The sequence below is a fragment of the Coturnix japonica genome, chromosome 4 (genome assembly GCF_001577835.2).
Source record: "Coturnix japonica isolate 7356 chromosome 4, Coturnix japonica 2.1, whole genome shotgun sequence".
Taxonomy (NCBI): domain Eukaryota; kingdom Metazoa; phylum Chordata; class Aves; order Galliformes; family Phasianidae; genus Coturnix; species Coturnix japonica.
In genome coordinates this window covers 151,864-176,175 of record NC_029519.1, presented here as the reverse complement: position 1 = coordinate 176,175, position 24,312 = coordinate 151,864, and the positions used below count along the sequence as shown (strand labels likewise).

General features: G+C 42.9%; 1 protein-coding gene across 5 annotated transcripts in view; it reads left to right on the top strand.

Annotated features, from left to right (window-relative positions):
• LOC107312593 (rho GTPase-activating protein 20-like) overlaps nucleotides 1-24,312 on the top strand; it is a 32,932-nt gene that overhangs the window by 4,674 nt on the left and 3,946 nt on the right. The window contains exons 2-14 of one of the 5 annotated variants that reach the window (XM_015860161.2): nucleotides 10,207-10,289; nucleotides 12,362-12,532; nucleotides 13,134-13,283; nucleotides 14,786-14,827; nucleotides 15,501-15,585; nucleotides 16,436-16,513; nucleotides 17,621-17,687; nucleotides 18,465-18,656; nucleotides 19,093-19,268; nucleotides 19,802-19,963; nucleotides 21,229-21,338; nucleotides 23,327-23,516; nucleotides 24,147-24,261. In XM_015860161.2, the coding sequence (XP_015715647.1) occupies nucleotides 10,210-10,289; nucleotides 12,362-12,532; nucleotides 13,134-13,283; nucleotides 14,786-14,827; nucleotides 15,501-15,585; nucleotides 16,436-16,513; nucleotides 17,621-17,687; nucleotides 18,465-18,656; nucleotides 19,093-19,268; nucleotides 19,802-19,963; nucleotides 21,229-21,338; nucleotides 23,327-23,516; nucleotides 24,147-24,261 (1,618 nt within the window). In that variant the 5' untranslated portion in view covers nucleotides 10,207-10,209. Of the gene's footprint in view, nucleotides 1-10,206; nucleotides 10,290-12,361; nucleotides 12,596-13,133; nucleotides 13,284-14,785; nucleotides 14,828-15,500; nucleotides 15,586-16,435; nucleotides 16,514-17,620; nucleotides 17,688-18,464; nucleotides 18,657-19,092; nucleotides 19,269-19,801; nucleotides 19,964-21,228; nucleotides 21,339-23,326; nucleotides 23,517-24,146; nucleotides 24,262-24,312 lie in introns of those variants that run through there. The other 4 variants (XM_015860162.2, XM_015860164.2, XM_015860163.2 and 1 more) reach the window with 4 other exon arrangements.

Sequence of the window (24,312 nt, the reverse complement as noted above, 5' to 3'; positions counted from 1 at the left end):
TGGCAGGAAGAGGGAGAAGTAAGAATTCCTGCGTTCAAGATGTGTTCAATGAGCCTGAAGCATTACAGTGCTGTTTGTAGTTAACATTTTCTCTTCCTTGTGCAATTTTTATCTCCCTATATCACAAGCTGAGGGTGGGTACTGTACATTTCAAGTGCTGGTAGATCATCAGCCCTAACGAGGGTTGATCCTGTGTACTTGAGCTCAGCAGCTCTGCTTTGGAGAAACGAGTAGTTCTGTAACTGGGCAGACCCAGCAGCCCAGGAGATTTTAATTCTTTTTATAGTAGCAGGAGAGGGGAAGAAAGGGGGTTATTTGGAAGGCATGAAGAAATGTAGTACATTCTTCTGTTCCTCACATTTGATTGCTCTTTTAGTTTTTCATTTTGCCAAATCACAACTCAGCAAACTGTTTATTTGCATTAAAAAAGAAATACTGATTCTTAATTTACTTTGGCCTTGGTGATGACATTTTATACTGTCAGTAAGCTTCCTCCCAATGTTATATGTACATCCCTCTTTAAAATAGAAGTTTCTACTCCAGAGAACCAGCTTACATTAAATGTTTTAAAGTGCTTTTTAAAAGTATGCACCCACTGATTTACCACCTGTAATTGTTTGTTGCTATATTCATAATCAGAGCATACCACAGCCCAATGCTGGAGATCATATGTACATATATATACATATCTGTATGTAGAGGATTTCTTAAGACCTATAGAGGCAAGAAGGCATTCCTAGTGAGAGGTTCCTGGAGTAGCTTCATTCCAGAAGACCTCTAATACTCTCCATGAGGCATCAGTCTCCCCTGTGCTTTTTGGGACATCCTCTTTCTTTGCCATCCACCACCAATGTTGTGCAGTCCTGAGGAAGGAAGACCCTGCAGGCACAAATAACCAATGGCAGCAGGGGAAAAATCAGATGGAACAGATGAGTGTGAGTCAAACTAATCCCCAGTTACTCCCGGGTGGAAAACCTACTCAGCCTTTGGCAGTTGAGAATTGTTTCTCCTGCTCACCCTTATATGGGACATTTTAAAATAAACCATTAGGGCTCCATTTCTTGGAAGGAAAATGAAATGTTTCAGAGTGCATCCTTGCAAACTGATTTAGCACCATCATATCTGCATATTTTAAGAAACTTTTGGGTTTAGTTGCAGGTGGTTTTTGCATCAAGGGAGAGAGAAGCAATTAGTAAAACTGCATGTGAAGGTTAACTTGTGCAAAACAGTTCAGATAAATGTTCACACGCTATTTTCTTACTTCTGTACGCACATTAAACTCAGCTCCATCTCTGTGCTGTGGCCACACAACATTACATTATGTTTTGTTCTCTGATTAATTTGGCTTTCTACGGATCTGAAGTAGTTCAAAGGGTTAAAGTGGTGACAAGAGAGTTAAAGATTCTCCCTAGCATTTGCAAGGAAATGTTAATACCAAATGTCTTTGCTGGCAAAATTCACCCCAAAGAAACAGCTGCACTTATTTTCCTGTCTTCTGGGCCCTGAATTTTCACTCTGTTTAGGGTGAAGTAATATAACTATTAGAGTATAAATGGACAGACAAACATGTCCTTACCTGACATGCAGCAATATGGAAAAACTAGGCAGGAAGGACTGGAATAGTGTAGCATTAGCCAGAAAACATAAGGGACTGCCAGAGCCTCAGGCTGGGGGAGGCACAGGGCAGTTAGCATAGCATTAATTGGGTTGTGTGTGCTCCTAGAGCTGCTCCTTTTTGGAGGAATTGAATCATTTGTGTTATGGAAAAAACTTCTTGTAGCTCCAGTGGCTGCATGCAGGCCTGCCTCATCAGACAAGCAGAGGATAACAAATTTTAACACATTGGGAATTTCTAATAATATTCCATGAGATTTCACCTGCTTAATTTCTGTCTGCTCGTTTGTCTGTGCTTTTGGATAAACTCCTTGGCAGGAACCACATCTGCCTTTTCTATGCAGTGAAAATGTCGCAATAACAACTTGTGATCTGAGGAGAAAGGACACCTGGCTTAGATCTCTCCCTGAAGGTGCACCGAGCTCCCAAGTCTAGCTCTGCCACTATGTTTCTATGCCTACCTGCTCATTACCTGTCATCACTATGAGCCTCATTGCCTCAATTTTTGAAGCTTCTGCTTTGAAGCTGAAGTAGACCTATATGGCGTGAGGGTAAGGAAGGGCCTGGCTGAGTGAAAACTGTAGTGTTTTAGAAACCACCAGCTAGAAAGTGTTATGCAACCATATAGAGGTAAAAGCAGTGGCAGCCAGTTGTCCTGAAAGCTCTCACTTGGCCAGGTATAGCAGTGGGTCTTCCTCCAGACATGCAGGGTTTGCTTCTCTTCCCCTGTTCACCTGCCCTGGAATGTCTCTAGAACAACTGCAGAGGCCTCATGCACTGCAGGGGTGCCCACGTGGCATCCTTATGGGAAATGGGATGGGATGTCTCAGCACTTGGAGGCACTCCTACAGCTGCTGAAAACGGAGGACAGAGCATTCATATGAGTTCAGTGCATGAGAAGGTGGAAAAACTGCAGTGGCAGGGAGTGCTGGCAGTGCTAGATGGCTGTTAGCCTGAGGCTTCATTTTCCATTCCTCTCTGTGTGGTGAATCATGCCTTTGAGCTACTGTGCTGCCTGATGTTCCTCCTGGTCTTACAAAGACCTGAGAATCACAGGGAGATTACGTTTATAGTGTTATTAATCAAGCACTTTTCCCTGCACTAATTTTAAATGCAAATCAGCTTAATGAAATTACAAACCTGGTTGTTTTCAAGTCTTGTAACCTAATGCCAGATTTCCTTTTAGCAGTGAACAATCTTTTCTTCTCTGTTTGTCTCTTAAGTTAGTTTTCAAAATTGGAATGCAACTGCAGTGTTATACAGACACTTTGTAGAAGTGTCCCACAGTCACATAGAGACAGAACAGAAGGCAGAAGTAGATGGAAGAGCAGCAACAATTTTTTTCACATGGATCTAACCCAAGCCATCAGTTAATTGTTTCTGTACTCTTAAATGGCTCCTAAGTTATTTTTCTAACGTTACCTAAGAGCTAAATAACTGTGTGCTGTATTTATGCGTTTATTGGTTACAGTTGATTAATAGCAGAGATCAGCTATCTGCCCTGACACAACATAATATTGTGTATTCACAGGAAAAGATTATTTCATGAGATCCATGAAAGAATGAGAACAATATTGGTGTTATTAGCTATGAGCTGTCTGTAATGCTCTGGGTGATCAAAGACATTGTGACTGATGTCTGTTGTCTCTGGCAGTGTCTTCAACAACATAAACCTACCTAACTGATCTAAATGTCAGCATGGAGTTTGCTCAGAGCCCACATTCATGATCAAATATATTTGTGTTTTAAAAGTATATGACTCCTTTTAACCACCTTCAGTTTATGACTTTGAGAGACTGACTAAGAGCCAAGTTTTCTGTATTAAAAAGTAACAGAAAGTAAAAGCTCAGCGAGAAGCAGATTTCCCATGGACAGGTAAGCTAGGAGCCTGCAGCCATACTAATGACATCTTGGAGGGGCTGCAATCCTTCTTCTCCATTCAGCAGCATGCAAAGGACTCATGGTGAAACGTCAGTATGCTGGAAGTAAGGATAGACCTTGTTGAGAAAGGCATTAGCGGATATAACTGCTTTAAACCAGTTTTAAATTGCCTAAGAACAGTAAAGTTCATAATCCTGTAAATAAAGAAAGAATTACTTACCCCTTTCTGAGGATCAGGGCTTACCAAATACTCCAAAGGAGAGGATCTCCAAGTAGAGATCCTTCCTTCGTGGCGGCCAACCCTTGAATGAGGTCTGGGGAGCTTCCACCTGTGCTCCTAGGCCTGGCTGCTCCCCTTCACCAGGGGCTCAATCACTGCTGTGACATACAGGCTGTGACTTAACATTCCCATACACACCTAAATTAACTCTCTCCCTATATTTCATCATATTGCTTTTAATTCCCCTGAACACAGGGAAGCCAGAAAAATAAAGCTGGTCTAAATTCCATACAATGGTTTGTAATTCAGCTTCAAATTTATTATTTTTTTTAAATCCTGCTTTTGATAGCAATAGAATCAGTGTAGGAGCTCATTAATCAACCAGATGTGAAAGAACAGAAGGGGTGATGGTTAAATGGTTATGATGGTTAGATGGTTATGACTGTGAGTAGGAAAGGGACCTAGGGGTGTTGGTTGATGCTCGGCTGAACATGACTTGACAGTGTGCCCAGGTGGCCAAAAGGGCCAACAGCATCCTGACCTGTATAAGAAATAGTGTGTCCAGCAGGAGCGGAGAGGTGATCATCCCCCTGTACTCAGCTCTGGTGAGGCCACATCTTGAGCACTGTGTTCATTTTGGGACTCCTCACTGCAAGAAAGGCATCGAGGGCCTGGAACATGTCCAGAGAAGGGCAATTAAACTGGTTAGGTGTCTGGAGCACGAGTCTTATGAGGAGTGGCTCAGGGAGCTGGGGTTGTTTAGCCTGGAGAAGAGGAGGCTCAGGGGAGACCTCATTGCACCCTACAACTTCCTGAAGAGAGGTTGTGATGAGGAGGGGCTTGGCCTCTTCTCCCAGGCAACAAACAGGACCTGAGGAAATGGCCACAAGTTGTATCAGAAGAGGTTTAGATTTGGCGTAAGAAGGAACTTTTTCTCTCACTGAGTGGTCAGGCACTGGAATGGCTGCCCAGGGAGGTGGTAGAGTCACCTTCCCTGGCAGTGTTCAAGAGGCGTCCAGATGAGAAGCTACAAGATGTGGTTTAGTGGTTTCATAGTTTCATAGTTTCATAGTTTCGTGCGGGTTGGAAGGGACCTTAGAGATCATCGAGTCCAGCCCCCGGAATTCGAGCCTCTGTGTTGCAGAGCGGCACTTCTACCACTTGCGCCACAGGGGGGATTCGAACTCCAGGCCCCAGTGTTGCAAGGCGGCGTCCTTAACCACTGCGCCACCGGGGCACAGTTTGTTGTAGCAACAGTAATGGGGGACAGTTGGGCTGGATGATCTTGTAGGTCCTTTTGAACCTTGTGATTCTGTGATGATGATGATTTCTATGATAATTTCTATGATTTCTAAATTAAATTCTGAGGTTATTGGGCAGATGGACTTCTTCACAACAGAGATGCTGACAAGTGCATGTCCTTGATCTAGAGTAAAATATTAATTTTTAAACTATGTCCATCTCTAACAAGATTCAGTACTAGTAAAATCAGAGTACAGTGCTTCCCTTGTCCATGAGAGGGAGGAAATGGCTGTCATCTTTGCCTCAGCAAAGAGTGTATGGGGTGGACATATGCTGACAAATCTTCCCTTGGGAAAAGCAGATGCACTGAAAACTAACATTTTATGGAGGCACTGCTTTGGAAGAGCCTTGCAGTAAAATGGTAAGCTTTGAAAGAATTCTTCCTATCACAAAGGATCTTAAAGTTTTTTACCAGGCAAGTCTCTTTCAGAAAACATCCTTGTTTTGTGCCATGCCCACTGTGCCCCATGGTCTCTGTCACTGCAGAGGTTCTGTCATAGGATCACATAATCACCAAGGTTGGAGGAGACCTCCAAGATCATCCAGTCCACTAATATTTCCCCACTAAACCATGTTCCTTTATATGACATCTAAATGTTTCTTGAACACCAGATCTGTATCTATTGCACAGGTGGTCCTGCAACTGGGCAGTTGTGGGCTTGCATATGGCCAAGTCAACCATCATCTTGTCTATCTCCCACTCCTGATATAGAAGCAGAATCTCACATCCATGCCATCATAGCTTACAGTCTTCCATAGCACCAGCAGCCTGTAAGCAAGAGAGATGTCTTTCCTTATTGCTTTTCACTGGCTGACGGAGACAAATCTGACCAGGAAGCTTCTTGCTGCTGCTGGCAGAGTGAAGTAGTCGTACCAACTTACACCAGTTGTTGTGGTCACAGAAAATATATGGCATTTTTGAAAATGTATCAAAGCTTATAAAACAAATATTTCAATTTATGTTTTGCAGAAAAATTGAACTTAAAAAAAAAATAAATTGTTTTTGAATATGAACTATACCTGATAGCGGCATTCCACTGTGTAGTGGAAATGTTCATTCACAGCCTGAAGCAGTGATGGAGCACCTGGTGGGAAGGCAAGGCCAACCCTGGGGAGCTCAGGTGCATGCAGTGTACCTGACTGATGGAAGGGATGGAGCCAAGATACACCCCTTCCCAGCCCTCATTTAAGTGGAAGTGAGGGTATCTTGCTGGATACCCTTGCCTACTTGAGGCTTTCCAGCCTCGAAGTAGCTTTTTTCCTTCATTTTTGTGTCCATTGCTGCTGCGTTTGGGCTTGTTCTCATTTACTGCAGCCAAAGACTCTGCTACTCTACTGTTACAGCTACACTCTCTATCACATTATAGCATTACATACCACCACAGACATTACAGACTTTGACTAACTATTGAGAGGGAAGATCCAGCCTGTACTAAGTAGCTGTCATTATTTTTCAGTCCCCTCCCACCTTAATTATCTGAAAAACAACGTTCAAGTACAGAGGTCAGTGGGAGGGGGGGAAATCTGCTTGTGCTGGCTCACGGAATCGATACTGTAGGCCTTACATGGGTTTGGAATGAGGGGCATTAGACTCACAACTTTCCCAGAGCCAAGAAATACGCAGCTAGAATTGGCAACTCAGAGATGTGTAATACACAAACAGGGTCTGGAGTGTTGCAAGCGTTCAAGCGCTTTCAAGTATGTTGGGTAAACGACTATCTGTTTCCATGGTAAAAAAAAACAAAAACCAAAAAACAGCAGAGATTCTACTGTGTCCCTCTGAGGATTCTCTTATTCAAGTGCCTGGTTAATGTGAGCAGAGATGACTTCCAGCAAAAGCACTCCCTGGCTCTGATGCTGTGGGGCACAGCAAAGTGATCTCTTCATCTGAAAGTAATGCTTTGTGGAAATGCTGTGTGATGCTGTCTGGCACCCAGGATACCTCCACACTAAGGAGCTGCCTCCAAGCACCAATGGTTCTTGGGGGGCAAAGAGGCTGTGGCTGCCTGTCCTGTAAAGAACAAAGGAGCAAAAGGAGGATCTGTCTGGTGTAACACCATGCTTTGGATTTGTTTCAGAAGTAGCCTCTGAAGCGTTCATGTGTCTGTTAGTAAATAATTGTCCCACGTCATAGTTAAAGGAAAAGGTGAGCTCATTTTCTCCTATTGTGGGACTTGCAAAAGCTTTTGCATTGCATTTCAAATTATTTCTCCCAGTATAAAGGCCGAGGACTGGCAGAGGATGTTGTCTCAGCTCCCTATGTTGGTCTGAGATTCTTCTTTATGTTAAAAATACATCAATCTGAATCTGTTTGTGACTTGAGCTTACCAGCTGATGCCAGCATGTTTGCTTCTCTGTTGCTTTGGTCATATTTTTGGTGTATGAACCGGTCAGCCCTCTCTTGTTGTTGCTTTTCACATGGTGCTGAAAGAACACCCTGAGTGCTAGGAGACTCTTCTCTTGTCTAGTAGTTTCTTATCATAGTATCATAGTCTTGTGCGGGTTGGAAGGGACCTTAGAGATCATCGAGTCCAACCCCCCGGGATTCGAGCCTCTGTGTAGCAGAGCGGCACTTCTACCACTTGCGCCACAGGGGGGATTTGAACCTGGGCCTCCGGTGTTTCAACGTGGCATTCCTACCACTTGCGCCACCGGGGCACACGGTAGTTTCTTAAAGAAATGTTGTTTACATAGGCCTTGCAAAACAAGGTTACTTGAAATGGAGTACCCAGCTTTGCTCTCCCAAACAGAAGAAGAAAAACGATCAACAGTTTCACCATACCTGGCTACTGAAATGAAAGGCAGAGCAGGGTTTTATTCCTCTACTCTTCCTCTGGAGAAAGGCAATGACAAGGCTTCTTGGAGGGCAATGCTGACAACATCCAGATACAATCTGAAACCATTCCTGATGGTCAAAAGAAAAAATCCGTATGGACTTCATCAGCTCTATAGTAAATCCTGACTCTGATATATCCTGTGAAATTTATTCTGGGGAAAATATTTTCCCACATTTCACTTACTTTGTTTATGTAGTTGGTATCCCTTACCTCTTTACACTGTGGAGAAGATTAGTAGGTGGATAAATGATTGTTTTATGCAGTGAGGTCCGTAGCTACTACGTGATCCTTTGTAACAGAAGAATGTGTCACTTGCATGGTTTTATCAGAACACCATTGAAAATGTTACAACAGTGCCCCTGGCCCAAGGAGGCATTAGATCTTCCTGCAGGCCTATTTTATTTATTCAAGAGACCTTTGCAGCTGACAGCTACTTGGGTGTTTCCACTACATAACGACACCCTAAGACACTGCCTGACTGACACCCTGCTGTGCTGTGTTTTGTAGGAACGTTTCATCCTATTAAGGCACCTGGGAAAGGCAGATCTTCCTTTTCAGTATGGACCCTCTTTTTACAAAACAAATGTTTCTGAGTTGATGTTCATTTTATTTAGTTCTCTTTGTGAAGCTACCAAAGAAAGAACTTTGCTTGGCAAGGTCATACCAGGAAATGAAGGAGAAACTGCTGTCCCTCTGTCTACTTAGGTACTCATACACAAATAAATTATTCAGAGAGCATTACTGATGCCACACAGCTGAGCATTCATATGTTAGGAAATGACCTACTTAAATTGCTTTTATACCCCACTCTAGCTTTGAGTTATGTGACCATACTCTGTTTTTCACAAGCCCATCTGCATTTTGGAAGACTCAGACCAGGTCAGGCATTAATCAGCAGTCTGTGCTGTAGAAAGGTCTTGCCTGTGGAATTCTTTAATCTTTTGTCAGAGAAGTCAAGAAGTGTTTTATAAATGGAATGGGGCACGAGTAAGTGTGCTCCTTCCCTGGCAACTGTACTCCACCCCTGCCTCTGCCATGCGTTTCCATTCTGAACCATAGTGAATAAATTACACCAACTTTTGAAGTGATCACTGGTGACCTGCTCAATTCTCGAGATTCCATTAATGCAAGGAGACATTTATAGATGTGTTGAGCCCTTGTAGCTATAGTAAAAAATGAGCAGGGTGTGTTCTTCTAATGTGCTGAACGCTAGGCACCCAACTTCACTGCAGTCATTTTGGTCTTGGCCTTTCCATCAGTAAGATGGGTGTGATACCTTCCTCCAACATTGCAAGAATGTCATGTTAACATAGCTAATGTAAAGTAGCACTCTTATAGTGTAAAGTACTCAAAGATAGTACTACTGCAATAACTATTTCTGCATTCAGCAGTTTGAAAAAGAATGTAGTTAACAAACAGTCTTTCTCCATAGGACATCTCTCCAATGAGCAATCCTAGTTTCTTTTATGCCTAAGATATTCCATATCTTGATATGTTCAGAAGCCAAAAGATCAGTAATTCTCAGAATACTCTTAACCTCCTGATACTTAAAGCTTTTACACAGATAAATGCTGAATTTAGATTTACCAGGGGGCAGATTTTCCCATGCTTACTAAGTATGAGCCACTGAGGTAAGTATTTGTCTCCCAGGCTAAAATCTGGCATCTTTCTCCAGGAAAACAAACAAAACAAAACAAAAACTGTTTGGCAAGTAAAATGAGATCTCTGGTCTTAATATGTATGTGTTGATATGGATGATTATCATGTCAAAGTCATAAGTCTCATCTTTACGATCTCCTCACTGTTATAGAAGACTGTGCTGCTGAGAAAGATGCAAGTGTCTTGAGGTTACAAGGAGAGGGAGGGACATGTTAACAGTCCAGTTGCTGAATCTGTATATCACAGAAAGTGAAGATATAGAGAAATATACTAAGTGATGTCATCCATTCCTTCAGCCCATAAAGTAAGGCTCCTTATAGCATTAAATTCTCTCCATAGCTTTCTTCAGTCCAGTTTTACATGAGATTTCCATTCCCTCCCACAGTCTGCTGGGTATGCATTAGGTTTTCTTGATCCTCAGCTCATGCTTTTTCTCTTTGCCTAATTTCATGTCATTACTTTGAATGTTGGCTGTGAAAACTGGAAGTGCTTCAAGTTAAGAAATTTTGAAGTGTTCCACGTGTACATGAGAGCTGATAGGTATTTTAGTAAGGAAGTGAAGTGTTTCACATCATGGCTTGCAGCATTGGGGTTTGATAAGTGTTGGCTAGAAAAAAGAGAACTCATAAAGTGCAATGAGCAGATCTACTTCCAAGGTGGCCAAACTAACTGCAACTTATTTTTCTCTTGCAGAAGATGAAGCCCATCATCCAAAGAAGACGATCTACACCTTCTGCCATTACTAAAGCTCTTGGCAAGTCAAAACAGCATTCCAGGTAGGGAAATTACCTCTCTGACTCATTTTTCCACTTTTCTGCCTATGGGGGCTGAAACCAAGTCGTTTTTCAAAATCAATAAGCGGTGTGAAGGGCAACTTGTTTATGGATAGATCTGAAAGATCTTTGTGTATGTGCACATGTCATCTACACTAGAAAACAGTGAAAAAAGCATTCCCCACTCTCTTACTGGACTGCAAAAGAGCCAAGCTTTCTGTGCCATTCTGGCTGAGCTCAGCAAGCTATTTAGCTGCCAAATGCATGACTGTTTAGTCTGCATCTAACCCACAGCAGGCAGTAGTATGAGAAGCTGAACAGAGGTGCTCTAAGAAATTAAACTACTGATGTCACAGACAAACAGAAGATAAGCAGTGCAGAGCAGTTAATGAGGGTCTCCTCTGTCCGTTGGTGCATGGCTGTGGGAGAGAAGCACAACTGAGAGGAGCTGGAAAGAGAACTTCTGTGTAGAGATGTCCCATATGGGCCTGTCTGTGTTCTGTGATCTTACACTGATTTGGAAAAGAGCACAGTTGTGCCAGTCCGCTTAGCCCGGACTGTGCTGAAAGTCAGTGGTTTGGTTTAAATTAATTGGGACAGAACGGTCCGTAACTGAACAGGTCTGGAAGGAGCTGCTCCAGGGAGAGAAAGGCTGCACCAACCTTGTCAGGAGAACAGGCAGCCAGGGGGAAAGAGTCTTCTGGGCAGGTGGGGTGGGAAGAGGTTGCCTCAGGGAGGCACAGCAAGACACATGCTGCCATGGTGCTTGTTGCCTTGCATACCAGTACTGGCAGATCCATCCTGTGAGCATCCTGGTATTCTGCCATGCACATCCCTGCCCAGCCACTATGTGGGGACTCCACAGGAGACCTCTCTGACCCTGCTCTGCATGCTGGACTGCCATCTGAAGGGCTGGATTTAGGATAAGGCTGTTTTTTTTCATCTGGGAGTGGGCTGTGAGCTGCGTTTAGGGGGAAGTGGAGTACTTCTTTCATGTACATGCTTGCCTGCAGACAAAGGTGCACATTTTTGTCTGTGTAGACAGGAGGATCTCCATTTCCTTCTAACTCCATAAAAATCTAGGACTACTTCTAACAGGTAGGAAGTTCAGATAGGATCAGGTACACAAATGCAGTCTATTAACAAGACTCAGCAAATGACCATTGCTTGTTGAGCACAGTCCCACTTGCAGAGTGAGGGTAGAACCAGAACCATGTGAGACCTGTTTTAATGCCAACACTGCCAATGGCAACCAGGGAACAGAGCACAACTCTGCAGGACTGTACCCCCCTGGGCGTGCTCAGGATAGTGTTGAGATGTGAGTAAGGAAATAAGCACATTATGTAGTTTTTCCACCTGTGGAGGGCATAGGGAAAAGGATCTGGTTCAATCCCAGTGACTGCTTACTGTCTACAATCAACATGCAGGAACTAGTGTTTTGTTGTTGGGTTGGTGTTGTTTTGTTTTTTTTTATGGGGGGGAGGGGAGGAGGTGTAGGGGAGGGCAGGAGGACGGTCAATGTCTAAATCAATTGCAGAAGGAATAAGGTGTTGGGTTATAGCCCTGCAAACCAGAATCAGATGGCTGAAAATAGTTAAGTACACACAGTTCATTTTCTTTGTGCTTGCACTGACAAGCAGTTCAGTACAGATGGGAAAAATGGACTGAAATGAAAAAGGAAGTCTCCATTAGCATTCCCTCCCCATGCCAGCCTGTGCAGTGCTGAGAGCCAAGAACTGCCTTGGGTTTTCCATGTTTACTTCCAGTCACAGCTCACATGCATTTGCAGGAAATAAGTTTTTTGCATGAGAAATGACTCAAAAAGTATATGTGAACAGCTTGACCTATCCAGACTTGGTGTAGACATTTGGGAAGTTTTTTGAGGCTGGTGAAATTAATTGGGCAGAGGCAGGCAAATGTAGTTCATAGCTGAAAGTAGTAGGGGCAGAGATGGGAGAAGCGCTGGGCTAACAGTTTGTTTCTAAATAGTCACCAGTTCAATCACAAAACCCTGCAAGAAAAGCTGCTGATAAAGTCGTATGATTTTTAATTGGTTTTTTTTTTTCCTTCTCCAGGGAAACTACACTCTCTTCTTCCCATTCAGACAATGGGCTGCCGAGTGGGATCTTTAGCAACTCAGATTCCACTTTCGTCCTGGATGAGCGAGTACAGCTAACCGTGGGCTTGCAGACTCAGGAGAGACATTTGATCTTGTTCAGTGATAGGCTGATCATTGCCAAGTCCAAGTAAGAGGAATTTGCACTTGCTCAGTGCGTGCTGCTGAAGCTAAGCTCTGCGCTATTTTTGGAGTAGGCATCAAAATAACTCTTCTTTACAAATATGGTTCTAAAATGTTGCATCCCCTCCTTTCACATTGAGGAATTCCTCCTAGTATTACTGTTTCACTCTTTTCCTGAAGAAGACTGTCTAATTGTTCATGCTATTTTCCTCCTGGGATTTCTTGGAGAAATTGCTTGAGGGAAGGAGGCAGTAAGAAAAGAAAATTGATTCTTTATCTTGCTGTTTCTGTCACAGTTTATATAATGTATATATGAAGAGTTTAGGTGACTTCAATCATCAGAAAGACAATATAGATGATAATTAGATCAAATCATCACCTGCCTGTAGCTTTATTGAATCATATTGCCCCAAACCATAGCTGTTGCACTGGAGTCTCCAACCACAAAATCCACCTGCAAAACTTTCTTACAGTGCCTCCTCATACCCACATAGACACTTGGTTTTGGAGGGTTGTTAATGTTGCTGCAGGCTGTGAGGTGGCATGACCAAACACTGGGTGTCCAGGTATTAGAATATGACCTAAGAAATCAATCATTTGAATTACAGGTCTTCCTCCAGCCTGAAGTTTAAAAAGCAAGTGCATCTGAGTGAAGTGTGGACCAGCAACTGTCTCAGTGAAGTAACTGAGAAAAAGATGAGTCCTGAGTATTCATTTGTTATCGGCTGGCCTACCATCAACTATGTTGTCACATTCAGGTATTCCATCAGGCCTCTCTTTTCAACCAGGCAGCTGCCCAAGTTTTCCATGTATTAAGTGAAACAATGTCTGAGAGCACAGAGCCCTGAACTCTACCACAAAAAAAAATCCTTCCAAAAAGCGATGTGTTCATATTCAGCAGTGTGGTAGTAGCTTAAATACTGGAAGACAACTGTCTTAAGAAAGTGTCTGCAGGCTGATCTCTGAGAGCCTTTTCTCGTAGACAACCAAGCCTTGGAATTTTTGTTATAACAAGGACTGGCGCCACTGCAGAATATCCTGGTGTACCACACAAGCAAGTTTATTTCAGTACCTACCAGAAGTCATTTCTGGAGATTAGTCCTAGTTTAAGATTTTTTCTCGTTACAAAGGACAGTTTAGTTACATGACTGAAAAATTCTAGATTGCCTCTTGCCAGGATTAAATTCCTTTACCACTAGTGCAGAACAGGCTGGAACACAGCCAGATCATGTCCAGATGACATCTCAAAGGCACCTGAGATCATAAGGCTTGCCAAAAGGCAGGTGATCTTTTTTATTAGCCTGAGCTCAGTCTAACCTGGCAAAATTGAGTCTAGAACTGGTATATCCACACTGAGCTCTGTTTGCTGCTAGTTCAGGCTTCTCTGCATCACTCTCTTTTGTGAAGCAGAGAGGCCAGCAGTCTTCAAGGGTCATTCTGACTACAGGAGTTCTCTTGACTTGCTAGAAAGAGCTGATCTAGCCTGATGCTTTTTCTTTCTTGAGTCAGTTGTTCTAGTGAAAAAAGAAATTAGGAATGTACCCTAGTTTTGCACTTACTACATCATCATGTCCAAGGGTCAGGATGGTGTCTCCCAGGTGATGGATTCCTGGCCTTAGGACTCATGCTTTGACATGCAAACAGTCATTTGTCTTTTAGTCCAAACTCAAGACCAGTTAAGTTTCCTTCATGCTACTGAGACCTGGTGTCATAGGGTTATCCCTAGATGTAAGTCTGTGACAAGGGACACAGCCCAAAACAGCGGTAACACAGAACCAGAAAATGAACTCATTAACTGCCACTGTTCTGCATGAAGTTCTGATGTGGAATACCAACAACAGAAATCACAAAACCACAACACATGGACAGCCCACATTGACAATAGAACCTTGTAGGAACAGCAGACATTGGGAGGGAAGTAATAGTAGAAAGAAAATAGTAATTAAAGATCTCTGAAAAAATAATAAAAGCCCACAAGATGAGTTCACTCCAGCCTCGTAGGAAGATATTTGTTACTGATCTGAACACATTCAGCCCTGGGCAGGAAATATAGACCAGTTTGTTCTTGGGATCTTTTTGTCATTGTTGTTGGCTGTCTGAAATAGGACAGAAGCAGGAAAGGACTGTGCTTTTGTTCCAAGACTTTGCAGGAAGGGACTTCAACTTACAGCTCTATATAGGTGAAACTGGGTAAGGTCTCCAAAGTCTGTTACCTACTCAGCACCTGTTTGATGGTCTGCCTCCCTTTTTTTATCTTCAGCTCAGCTGAGGTGAAGGAACAATGGCTGTCTGCATTGCTGTGGTAAGTGACTCTCCTCTCATTCTTTATCTGGGTGATTCCTCTACAGTCCTCAGAGAAAATCTGTTATGATATCAAACTACCCTCTGATTTTCTTCACAGTAAGAGTGTAGCTACTACTTGAAATGTCTGCCTTTGAAACCTGAATGTAGAATTCCAGTGTTAAAGCAAAACTGATGTTGATAGAAAAGCTGAACTGTGTTAGAATATGTTGTTGTTGGAGCATCTTTATTCCTTTGGAGGTGGGGCTTGACTTTGTTAATCATGGTGGAAATGTCACAAGCAGCATTGATTCTCTGGGTGTTTTTTTATTAGATTTTAAAACTGTATGTCAAGGCATCTAGAGGTTCCAGTTAGTTCTTTTTTAATGTGTTTTTGTATGTTGTTTCCATTAATAACCAGGTATAGAGAGGAGGAGATGTTACCTCCTGATTTTGTGGAAATCAGTAATGATCGTAGGGGTCTTCCATCATTGTACTAGATGTACCTATGTGTATTGCAGTACTGCCATGTAGAATTTTGTTGTCTAGGGCCTCAGAGAAAGATGAAGAAGTCAGTAAGAGTGCATGACTACTCTGTTGTTATTACTGTTGAAATTAATCTAGTGCCAAGGAGCTGGTCCTTTGGACTTCTTGCATCCAAACCTTAGGGCTCTTCCTTTTCTTTTGACTTTCAGGCATATCAGTGAAATGAAACAGAATGAATGTCTGAAGAACCTAACCCTTCAGATCTTCATGCTGGATGCTGACAACTGTTCTTCTGTAAGTAAAACTAACCTCTTGACATCAAACCAATGCTGCATGGAGATCCATGGAATAGTGGAGGAAAGGCAGGGCTGTGTTGCTGCTACTGCTATCCTTGTTTAAAATTGAAGTCTCAGCTCAGGAGGTTTAGAGGGTGCCCATCTGTTCGGCTGCATACTTCCTGCTGGAAGTCCATTCAAAAAAAAAAAAAAAAAAAAGTAAATCTTATGTTATTTTTTGCCTATGGCATCTGTTCTGTTTTCATTTTGCTTCACTTGATAATTGCTGATATTTTGTGCCAGAGTGACCAGTAATTCTTATTTTCAGTGTGGTAAATGGAGGATATTGATCCTGAAAGAGTCACTGGCTTGTTCTCCTGAATTAATTTGCTGTAATGTATTCTAGTCTTTTAATAGTGTATTTCTATACTTCATGCCAAGCTTGGTCGGTCACTTATACCTTCTGGCAACTCTCTCCTCAGAGGAGAGCTGCAGGCACCCTTGGTTTATTAGCACTGTGCCATGTTTACCCTTTGCAGTGACAATGGTACTGCTTTCAGTGAAGTGCCAATATGATCAAATACAGTATCTGAACACCACCCCACTTCCTGTGGCTTTTTATTGGATGAAACCTTTGGATGTTATAATAAATCAGTGATAAATAAGTAGCTGAGAACAGTTTTCATAATATAACATCTTCAACAATGATTCTAGTTCACATTAGCATGGGTCTTCTATAAATATTTAGTAAAGACAAGCAATAGACAGATAAATGATGGCTTTTTTGCTAAATTTTCAGGCTACAGGAAATATAACTGATTTTATACCTTCTTGATGGTTTCCTACGTTTTCTCTGTTTTCATTTCTAGACCACCACAGTCAAGGTGTCCAATGTGGAAACTGCAGAGAGTGTGATAAAGAAGACGCTTGTCCAGCTTGGATTTCCTGTAGGTGACTTGCAGGGACTCTGCCTGATTCTGGCTAGGGAAACTGTCTGCATTCAGATTTTGGGACAGTGCAGACATGGAGAAGTCTTCGTTTGCTGTAATTAACCATGAAGTCACTGATGCTCACTGGACTGGAAGCAGTCTGTTCCTGTGGTTGCAAAATTATTGAAGCACAGACACGCATATGTTCCTACATTAAATTCAAACTTCATGAAACAACGTCCTTCAGATTCTGCAGGACTTCCATGCTTGCTTAGGCTTGGCCCTAGCTTCTCAAAGGATTATTAATAGAGCCATGGAATAGTAACCAAATAAGTGGTGTTATCAGAGGAGATTTTCCTATTGCTGTGATCTAGTGCTTGTTAGCTTTTACATTGTCCAGTAGCACACCCAGGGAGGTTGTGGAATATTTTGCTAAAATAGTCCTGGGAAGTCTTGTTCTGTAGTATGAAAATCACTTCCATCGTGTCATGCTTATGTGTAATTGTGTGGACAAGTGCCTCACCATGCTCTGTAGCATTCCAGTCTTGAGAGAGATTATTATTTCTCATCTTTCTTCATCTTGCAGAGCAGTTGATCCCAATACATTATATGAGGATGGCTGTGCTGTGGCATGCAAGGTAAAGGGAGATAGAGAATAGCTGGCACAATAAGAACCACCCACTGAAAGCATTGCCCTATCGAGGCACAAAGTGGTTCCACACTCTGTGCCCTCCATGTAAAGTGAGGGACACCAGTGCACCAATGCTGTTGAAAAAGCACAGTGACTTGACTGGTAGTGCTTTGCTGGCTGCATCAAGAGATTTCTGCAGTCAGAGCCTACTGAGTGAACACTCAGGAAACCATTATGTGGTTTTCATCCCTGTGACTCTCAATATGTTCCTCTGAATTTTTTTTTCTTCCACTCTGCATCATACAAAATGACTCAGAGCAGCCTTCCCTCCCAGCATTGTGGATGTCCAGCAGTTATCTATACATGTCTGTTCTACTCCTTGCCCCTTTTAGACATTTTTCTCTGCTATTTTCTCAGTTGAGTGCAACCTCTTGGACCCTGATTTAGGCCCCCTTCAACTGATGTTTTTCTCTTATCTGTTCTTCAACCACCAGGGTAGAACAAGTGACCACCATCTCTGGGTGATCTCAGGAAAAGATGACCCTGCTTACCCTCTCATTGGTATGAGCTCTCGTTTAAATTCTAGCACCATAGAAACAAGTGAAAAATGACACAGGTATATGTAGCAGACAAATTTTACAGTGTGAAGACATACTGCAGTTTGCCCCAAGCTGTTAGATGTATTTTAACTGCTTCTTGCTTCCCTAATAAGTGTATCAGCTATTCGGTGTTGCTCTGACCTCTGCTGTCCTGCAGCATACTGCATAGTGGCACCAAATGAGTCATCCCAGTGCTACACTGTATTTTCAGTGATAACCCAATAAACACAGCCTGAGGCTATCCAAGAAATGCATGCTGGTTTATTAAGGAGATGCAGCTCCAAAGACCACATAATCATTTAAAAGCCATTATTTTGGGTTTCATTACCCTGCAAATTTGTTTATTTGTGGGTGTTTATTGGTATTTTCCAAGTCTTATATCTTGTACCTAGACTGTCATAGTGGGGTAACTCCAGCATGGAGTAATATTTACAGTGTGTTTGTGGTGTAATGGGGCTTGTAAATCTATTTCAGTGGTTTGTTGCCTGATGTTCTGGAGAACTGCTAATGAACAGTGGCTGTCCAGGTTTAATTTGCTGATTTTAACTTGTTAAAACAAGATCACACATGCACAAGTGCATCCTAGCTTCCTCAGTCCTCAAATGGAGGTTTCTAGCAGCATTGTTTAGAGGCCCAACTGGAGTGGCAGCCATTGGCTGTGACTGCTTCCTCTTGCCCAAATTTGGAGTTGCTTACACGTGTGCAATTTTACTTGCTTTTTACAAACCTCTCTGCTCAGCAGGGCACGAACATCCATTCAGCATCGCACTGAACTGTCTCCGGGACTCTGCTGACCAGCACCAAGGAACCCACAATCACACCCTCCTGCTTGATGGCTCAGAGGCATCCTTTCTTGAGCAACTCCCAAAAGAGAAACAATGTCAGTTTGTCCTAAAACCCAGGCCCCAAGCTCCAGTGCCACTGAGGAGGGGTAAGAGCTGCAGGAGTGCCTTACAATCAGAATGAGATTTTGCTGTTTTCAATGTCAGTGCCAAACTCTTCCTAGCATTGTATGCATATCCTTGAGTCGCACTCATACTTGATTGCAGGACACAATAGCAGAGGTGCTAAAGAGGTGAAGGCATTCAGTCCTTCATTAACTTTCAGTTGCAGGCCATACGTGCATTTCATAGATGGTAAGGTTCCCTGAGGAACAGTGAGTGAACAAGATTTTTGCTGATGAGTGAGAGATGAACAGGTGGCTTAACTGCTGTATATCACCTGATCATCCTCATTACCTGTGTAGTTACTATCCATGGGATGGTAGAAAGTCCTCAATTTGCTGGGATCTCTGCCTCTGCTGCAAGTCAGTCACTGACCTGTAGAAACAACAGCCACATGTGTAATGAATGTGTGTTTTCTTTTAGAGTCAGTGCAGAAGCACACCAAGAGGAAGAAGTCCTTGATTGACTGGGCCCTGCGGCGCAGCACCAGTGCACCCACAGACAGCCCTCTGTCGCAGTCACCTACCACCCCACAGAAACTCTTTGGCATGTCTCTGTCCTCTGTCTGTCCTGACGGGATTCTTCCCAAGCCAATCATGGTAAGGAGCAGTTTAGGCTACTGACATAAATGCAGCATGTTTAGCCAAGAATTTAAAGTCATTTGTAATATTTATTGATTTGAGGAGATTTATTGATTTAAGGACTGATTTGAGGAGATTGACATTTGCCCGTGATTCAGCTCTAACTCAGTAGCATGGGTAAAAACTTCCTCTCCTGCATAATCTGTACCACTTGTGTAGATGTCCATCCCGTTTCAATAGGTTTCTCCAGCTAGACCAGCACAAGTGAAGAAGGAACAGTGTCAGTGTACTATGTGCTGGTATATAGCCTGAATCTCATTTGCTATGGGAGTCCATTGGTCTCTCATTTGGCAAAGGATAGAAGCACCCGTAATGTACCTGCAACTTAGCTGATAGACTCTAGTCCCTGGTCAAGTCATGACAAGTCTCTTGTATATCTGTCTGCTTTCCAGTGCTGACCAGCTCTTACACTAATTTTGTTGTAATGTATGAGATACAAGGTAAACAACAGGGTGAAGTGTTTGGCTCTTATGAATTGGGCTTTCTCTTAGGATATGCTGTTCCTGCTGTATCATGAAGGTCCCTCTACTAGGGGCATTTTCAGACGTTCTGCCAATGCCAAGACTTGCAAGGAATTGAAGGAGAAGCTGAACTCTGGGGATGATGTCCAGGTGGATGGAGAGTCAGTCTTTGTGGCTGCAGCTGTCATCACGGTGTGTTTGACCAAATAACTAATCCATCTCAGTTAATCGTACCTTCCTTCTTTTAGTAAGGAAGCAAGATATATGTATAAGAGAGGGGAGATTCAAGGCAGGGCACTGTAGAGGCTGTTGAACAAAATATTTTCTATCAAGGCACGTTCTCACCTGATGGCTTCACCCATCTATGTGCACAAAGTTATCTGTCTTAGTGGAGGTTACTTTAATATTCAGGTATGTATTGCCAATGTTTCATTTTGCACCTTTATTGTACAAAACAGCCTCCAGCAGCAGATATAGTTATATTTACTTCGTAAATAACCATGGCTTCTATCTAGAAGTTACCTCACGTCAAATACTGTGACAGAACCTGAACCCAGCAATTCAGATGCTACACACACGCATGGCATCAAAGTCCTCTGATGACAGAAGCAAAAGTGCTCTTTGTCCTTTTCTGGATTTTCTGGACACACAGAAGAGAGTGGAGGGAGACCTAGATGATCTTGAAGGTCCCTTTCAACCTAAGACATTCTGTAATCCTATGTCAGAGGACAAGCGCCATTTGTCTGCAGCTTCTCTGCGCTGCCCACAGAGAGGCCATACTCAAAGGAGGTGGTTAGACACTAACCTTCACCCTCTAATCAGATGGCAAGTAAGAAGTTACTGTTAACAAGTCTGAGTAGAGACATTGTGTTGGGTGGAGGATGAAGACTTGGGTATGACTGAAGTTTTAATAGGCAAAAGCCTAGCATTTGGGTAGTCAAACCTGGTTTAAATCTTGTCAGGTTTAAACTGATCTGTTAAAACTGGTCAGAACCAATTGGGAGCTAAGTGCTGAAAAACACCTTGTTTTTGCTGCCCTAATATAAAAGGCTGTCAGACATTAAAATGCAAGACATATGCAAGTTCTTGCACATTCCTCTCAGAAAACAGCAGTACTTACTGATTAGAAATATTTCAAACAGAACTGTGCACAGCCTTGAATAGCAGTCCTTGCTCTCATATAATAGAGGCCAACCCTGTCCTGGTGAGGGGGCAAGCACAAAGGCTGGCTGTCCACTCTTTTGTGACATCAACTGTATAGACAGTTCAGTAATGCTGCAAATGAAGAGCCCTGGGGACAGCCTGGTGAAAATGAAGAGGGAAGGAGAAATGTATTTGTGTCACGTTTCATTTTATCTCCTGCTTAATATAAATGAACACTGACTATATAAATCATGAAACCAAAACAAGGAAATTAAAACTGACCAGATTGCTCTGCATATATATATTTAATTCAGGATTTTCTCCGAAATATACCTGACAGTGTTCTATCCTCAGACATGCATGGAATGTGGATGGAAGCTGTGGATACAGAAAATCGGGCACATAAGATTGAAGCTATCAAAAGGTTCGTAAAATCCTTTATAAACGCTTATTTTGGTGGAGAATTGGGAGTATGGGGCTGTAGTTGTAGACTCATCTTCATCAACGACCTTGATGAGAGGATAGTGACCACCCTCAGCAAGTTTGCTGATGACACGAAGTTGGGAGGATTGGCTGATATGCCTGAAGGCTGTGCTGCCATTCAGCGAGACCTGGACAGGCTGGAGAGCTGGGCAGTAAGAAACCGGATAAGGTTTAACAAAAGCAAGTGTAGAATCTTGCACCTGGGTAGAAATAATTGCATGCACCAGTACAGGCTGGGGGAAGACCTGCTGGAGAGGAGCTCTGCTGAGAGGGACCTGGGCATCCTGGTGGACGACAGATTGACCATGAGCCAGCAGTGTGCCCTTGTAGCCAAAAAAGCCAATGGCATACTGGGGTGTATTAAAAAGAGCGTGTCCAGCAGGTCGAAGGAGGTGATCCTCCCCCTCTACTCTGCCCTGGTGAGGCCTCATCTGGAGTATTGTGTCCAGTTCTGGGCTCCCCGGTACAAAAAAGACAGGCATTTCTTGGAAAGAGTCCAGCGGAGGGCCACTAAGATGGTGAAGGGCCTGGAGCATCTCCCCTATGAGGAGAGACTTAGGGAACTGGGTCTGTTTAGCCTTGAAAAAAGAAGGCTGAGAGGGGACTTGATCCAAGTTTATAAATACCTGAGGTGTGGGAGCCATAGTGGTGAGGCTGGTCTCTTTTCAGTAGTGCGCGGGGATAGGACTAGGGGTAATGGGATGAAAGTACAGCATAGGAAGTTCCGCACGAATGTGCGGGAGAACTTCTTTACAGTGAGGGTGACGGAGCACTGGAACAGGCTGCCCAGGGAGGTGGTGGAGTCTCCTTCTCTGGAGATATTTAAAACCCGCCTGGACGCCTACCTGTGTGATGTGGTGTAGGGAGCCTGCTTCGGCAGGGGGGTTGGACTCGATGATCTCTAGAGGTCCCTTCCAACCCCTACAATTCTGTGATTCTGTGATTCTGTGATCTTCTTGGAGATTTCTGTCCCTGCTCCAGGTCACAGTGGAGCTATTGCTGTTTGCCAGTGTCACAGAGTAAAGTATTTTCTTTTCAGTGGACTTTTGGTAACGTTTCTATTCCACAAAAAAATATCTTGATAAATTTGGTTTTTGATGACCATTTCAAATTATAAGAACAATCAAATGGATAAGTTGCAATAATTCAGACACTAGAAATACCTTAGGTTCCTTAGTGGAGTTAAATCTCAAACTATTGTAACTCTTCTTCTGTGTGCACAAAGTAAAGCTGATCATCATACTGGCAGTTTGAAGAAATAGCACTTCCAATATGATTACTGGAGCTTTGAAAGCAGCTTTACTGCCTTCAAACTGCTGCTCTGAGCAAGAATAGTCTATCAGCAGCAGGAGGAACATTCAGTACTCCAAATCTCTTCTAGTTAATGGTTCAGCTCAGTTTTTGAACCTTGACATTTGACCTGGGTCTCCTTGCACTGTCACTCTAGCTGAGACTCAGGTGGTGGCACTGTCTCATGTACTGATGGCATGGAGTTCCCTGCACCTTCTTTGGGTGGTCTTTGTTTTGCTAAGACATTGTGGGTCTTAGCAAAGTTCTGGGTATAGGTTCCTTGGCTGCTGAAAGCTCTGTGAGCAGAGTGGTTGAGCAATATGAGTGTGAAACTGTGACTCACACATGTTGTAAAGGATGGTATCTTACTTCATCATCAGATGAGAATATCTCAAACTTGTTACAAAAGCTTAGGGTGTGCCCCGGTGGCGCAGTGGTAGGAATGCCACGGTGCAACACAGGAGGCTCGAATCCCGGGGATTGGACTCGATGATCTCTAAGGTCCCTTCCAACCCGCACAAGACTATTATTATTACTATTACTAGGGGGCAGGCAGAAGCTTTGGGAAGCAGCCTCCAGTACTTGAAGAATGGATTTTTATGAACAGTGCTGTTTTTTCTGTTACCACTCTTGGAACAGCTTGGTCAACCAGCTCCCAGAGGCCAACCTTATCTTACTCAGACACCTCTTTGGAGTTCTTCATCACATTGAGCAGAATTCAGTCGTGAATCAGATGAATGCGTTTAACCTGGCTCTTTGCATAGCACCCAATATGCTGTGGCTACCTAGTCCCACAGGGCCTGAGGAGGAGAGCAAGTCTACAAAGAAGGTAATCTTACATTTTGCTTTGGTCTCATTATTGTTTACTATACTTTTACTATTTTTTATGGTAACTGTATTTTGTAGACTAAAGTAGTATCAGTGACACTGCCAGCTAAGTGGCATCTGGGCTTCACCCTTTCCCCTGTGCAGTCATGCTCAAGTTGATGGAGCATTTCAGCCACTCAGATTACATAGGGTAGAAAGGGAAGCTGTGATTGCTTTACCAGCAGAAATTCCTTTCAGGACAAACACACTGAAGAAAGATGGGGAAGCTGGAGTTAGATAGAGCTGTTTCATCTGAATCTAAAGCTATCCTGCAGTGACAAAGTATGCAATAGATGTGGTGGAGGGGAGGAGTCCTTGCTTGTAGTTTGTGAGGTGTTACTGACAGCAGGTAAAATCATAGAATATGCCATGTCTGGCTCACTTCTCCAGTTTACAAAGTTCATATCCTTGCCCCAGGTGTAGTTAATATAGAAATATTACTACATTCTAAACAACTTTTTGAACAAAAGATTCTATAGGAAATTGTATGTTTTTGAAATAAAAAGGATCTTTGGGGGAATTACTTGAATTGCATTATTCATCTCATTTAGATAATCAGTAGACTGACTTTGTAAATCCTTGTCTTTACCAGGTAGCCATGTTGGTACAGTTTCTGATTGAAAACTCAGCAGAGATTTTTGGAGGTGACATTGCTTCCTTGTTTCAAAGACCAGACAAAAATTCCACAAACTCAGAGGGATCTCTGGGTAAGTTGGTGGCCTTTGTTAAAATCTTAATAGTCAAACTCTTAATGCAAA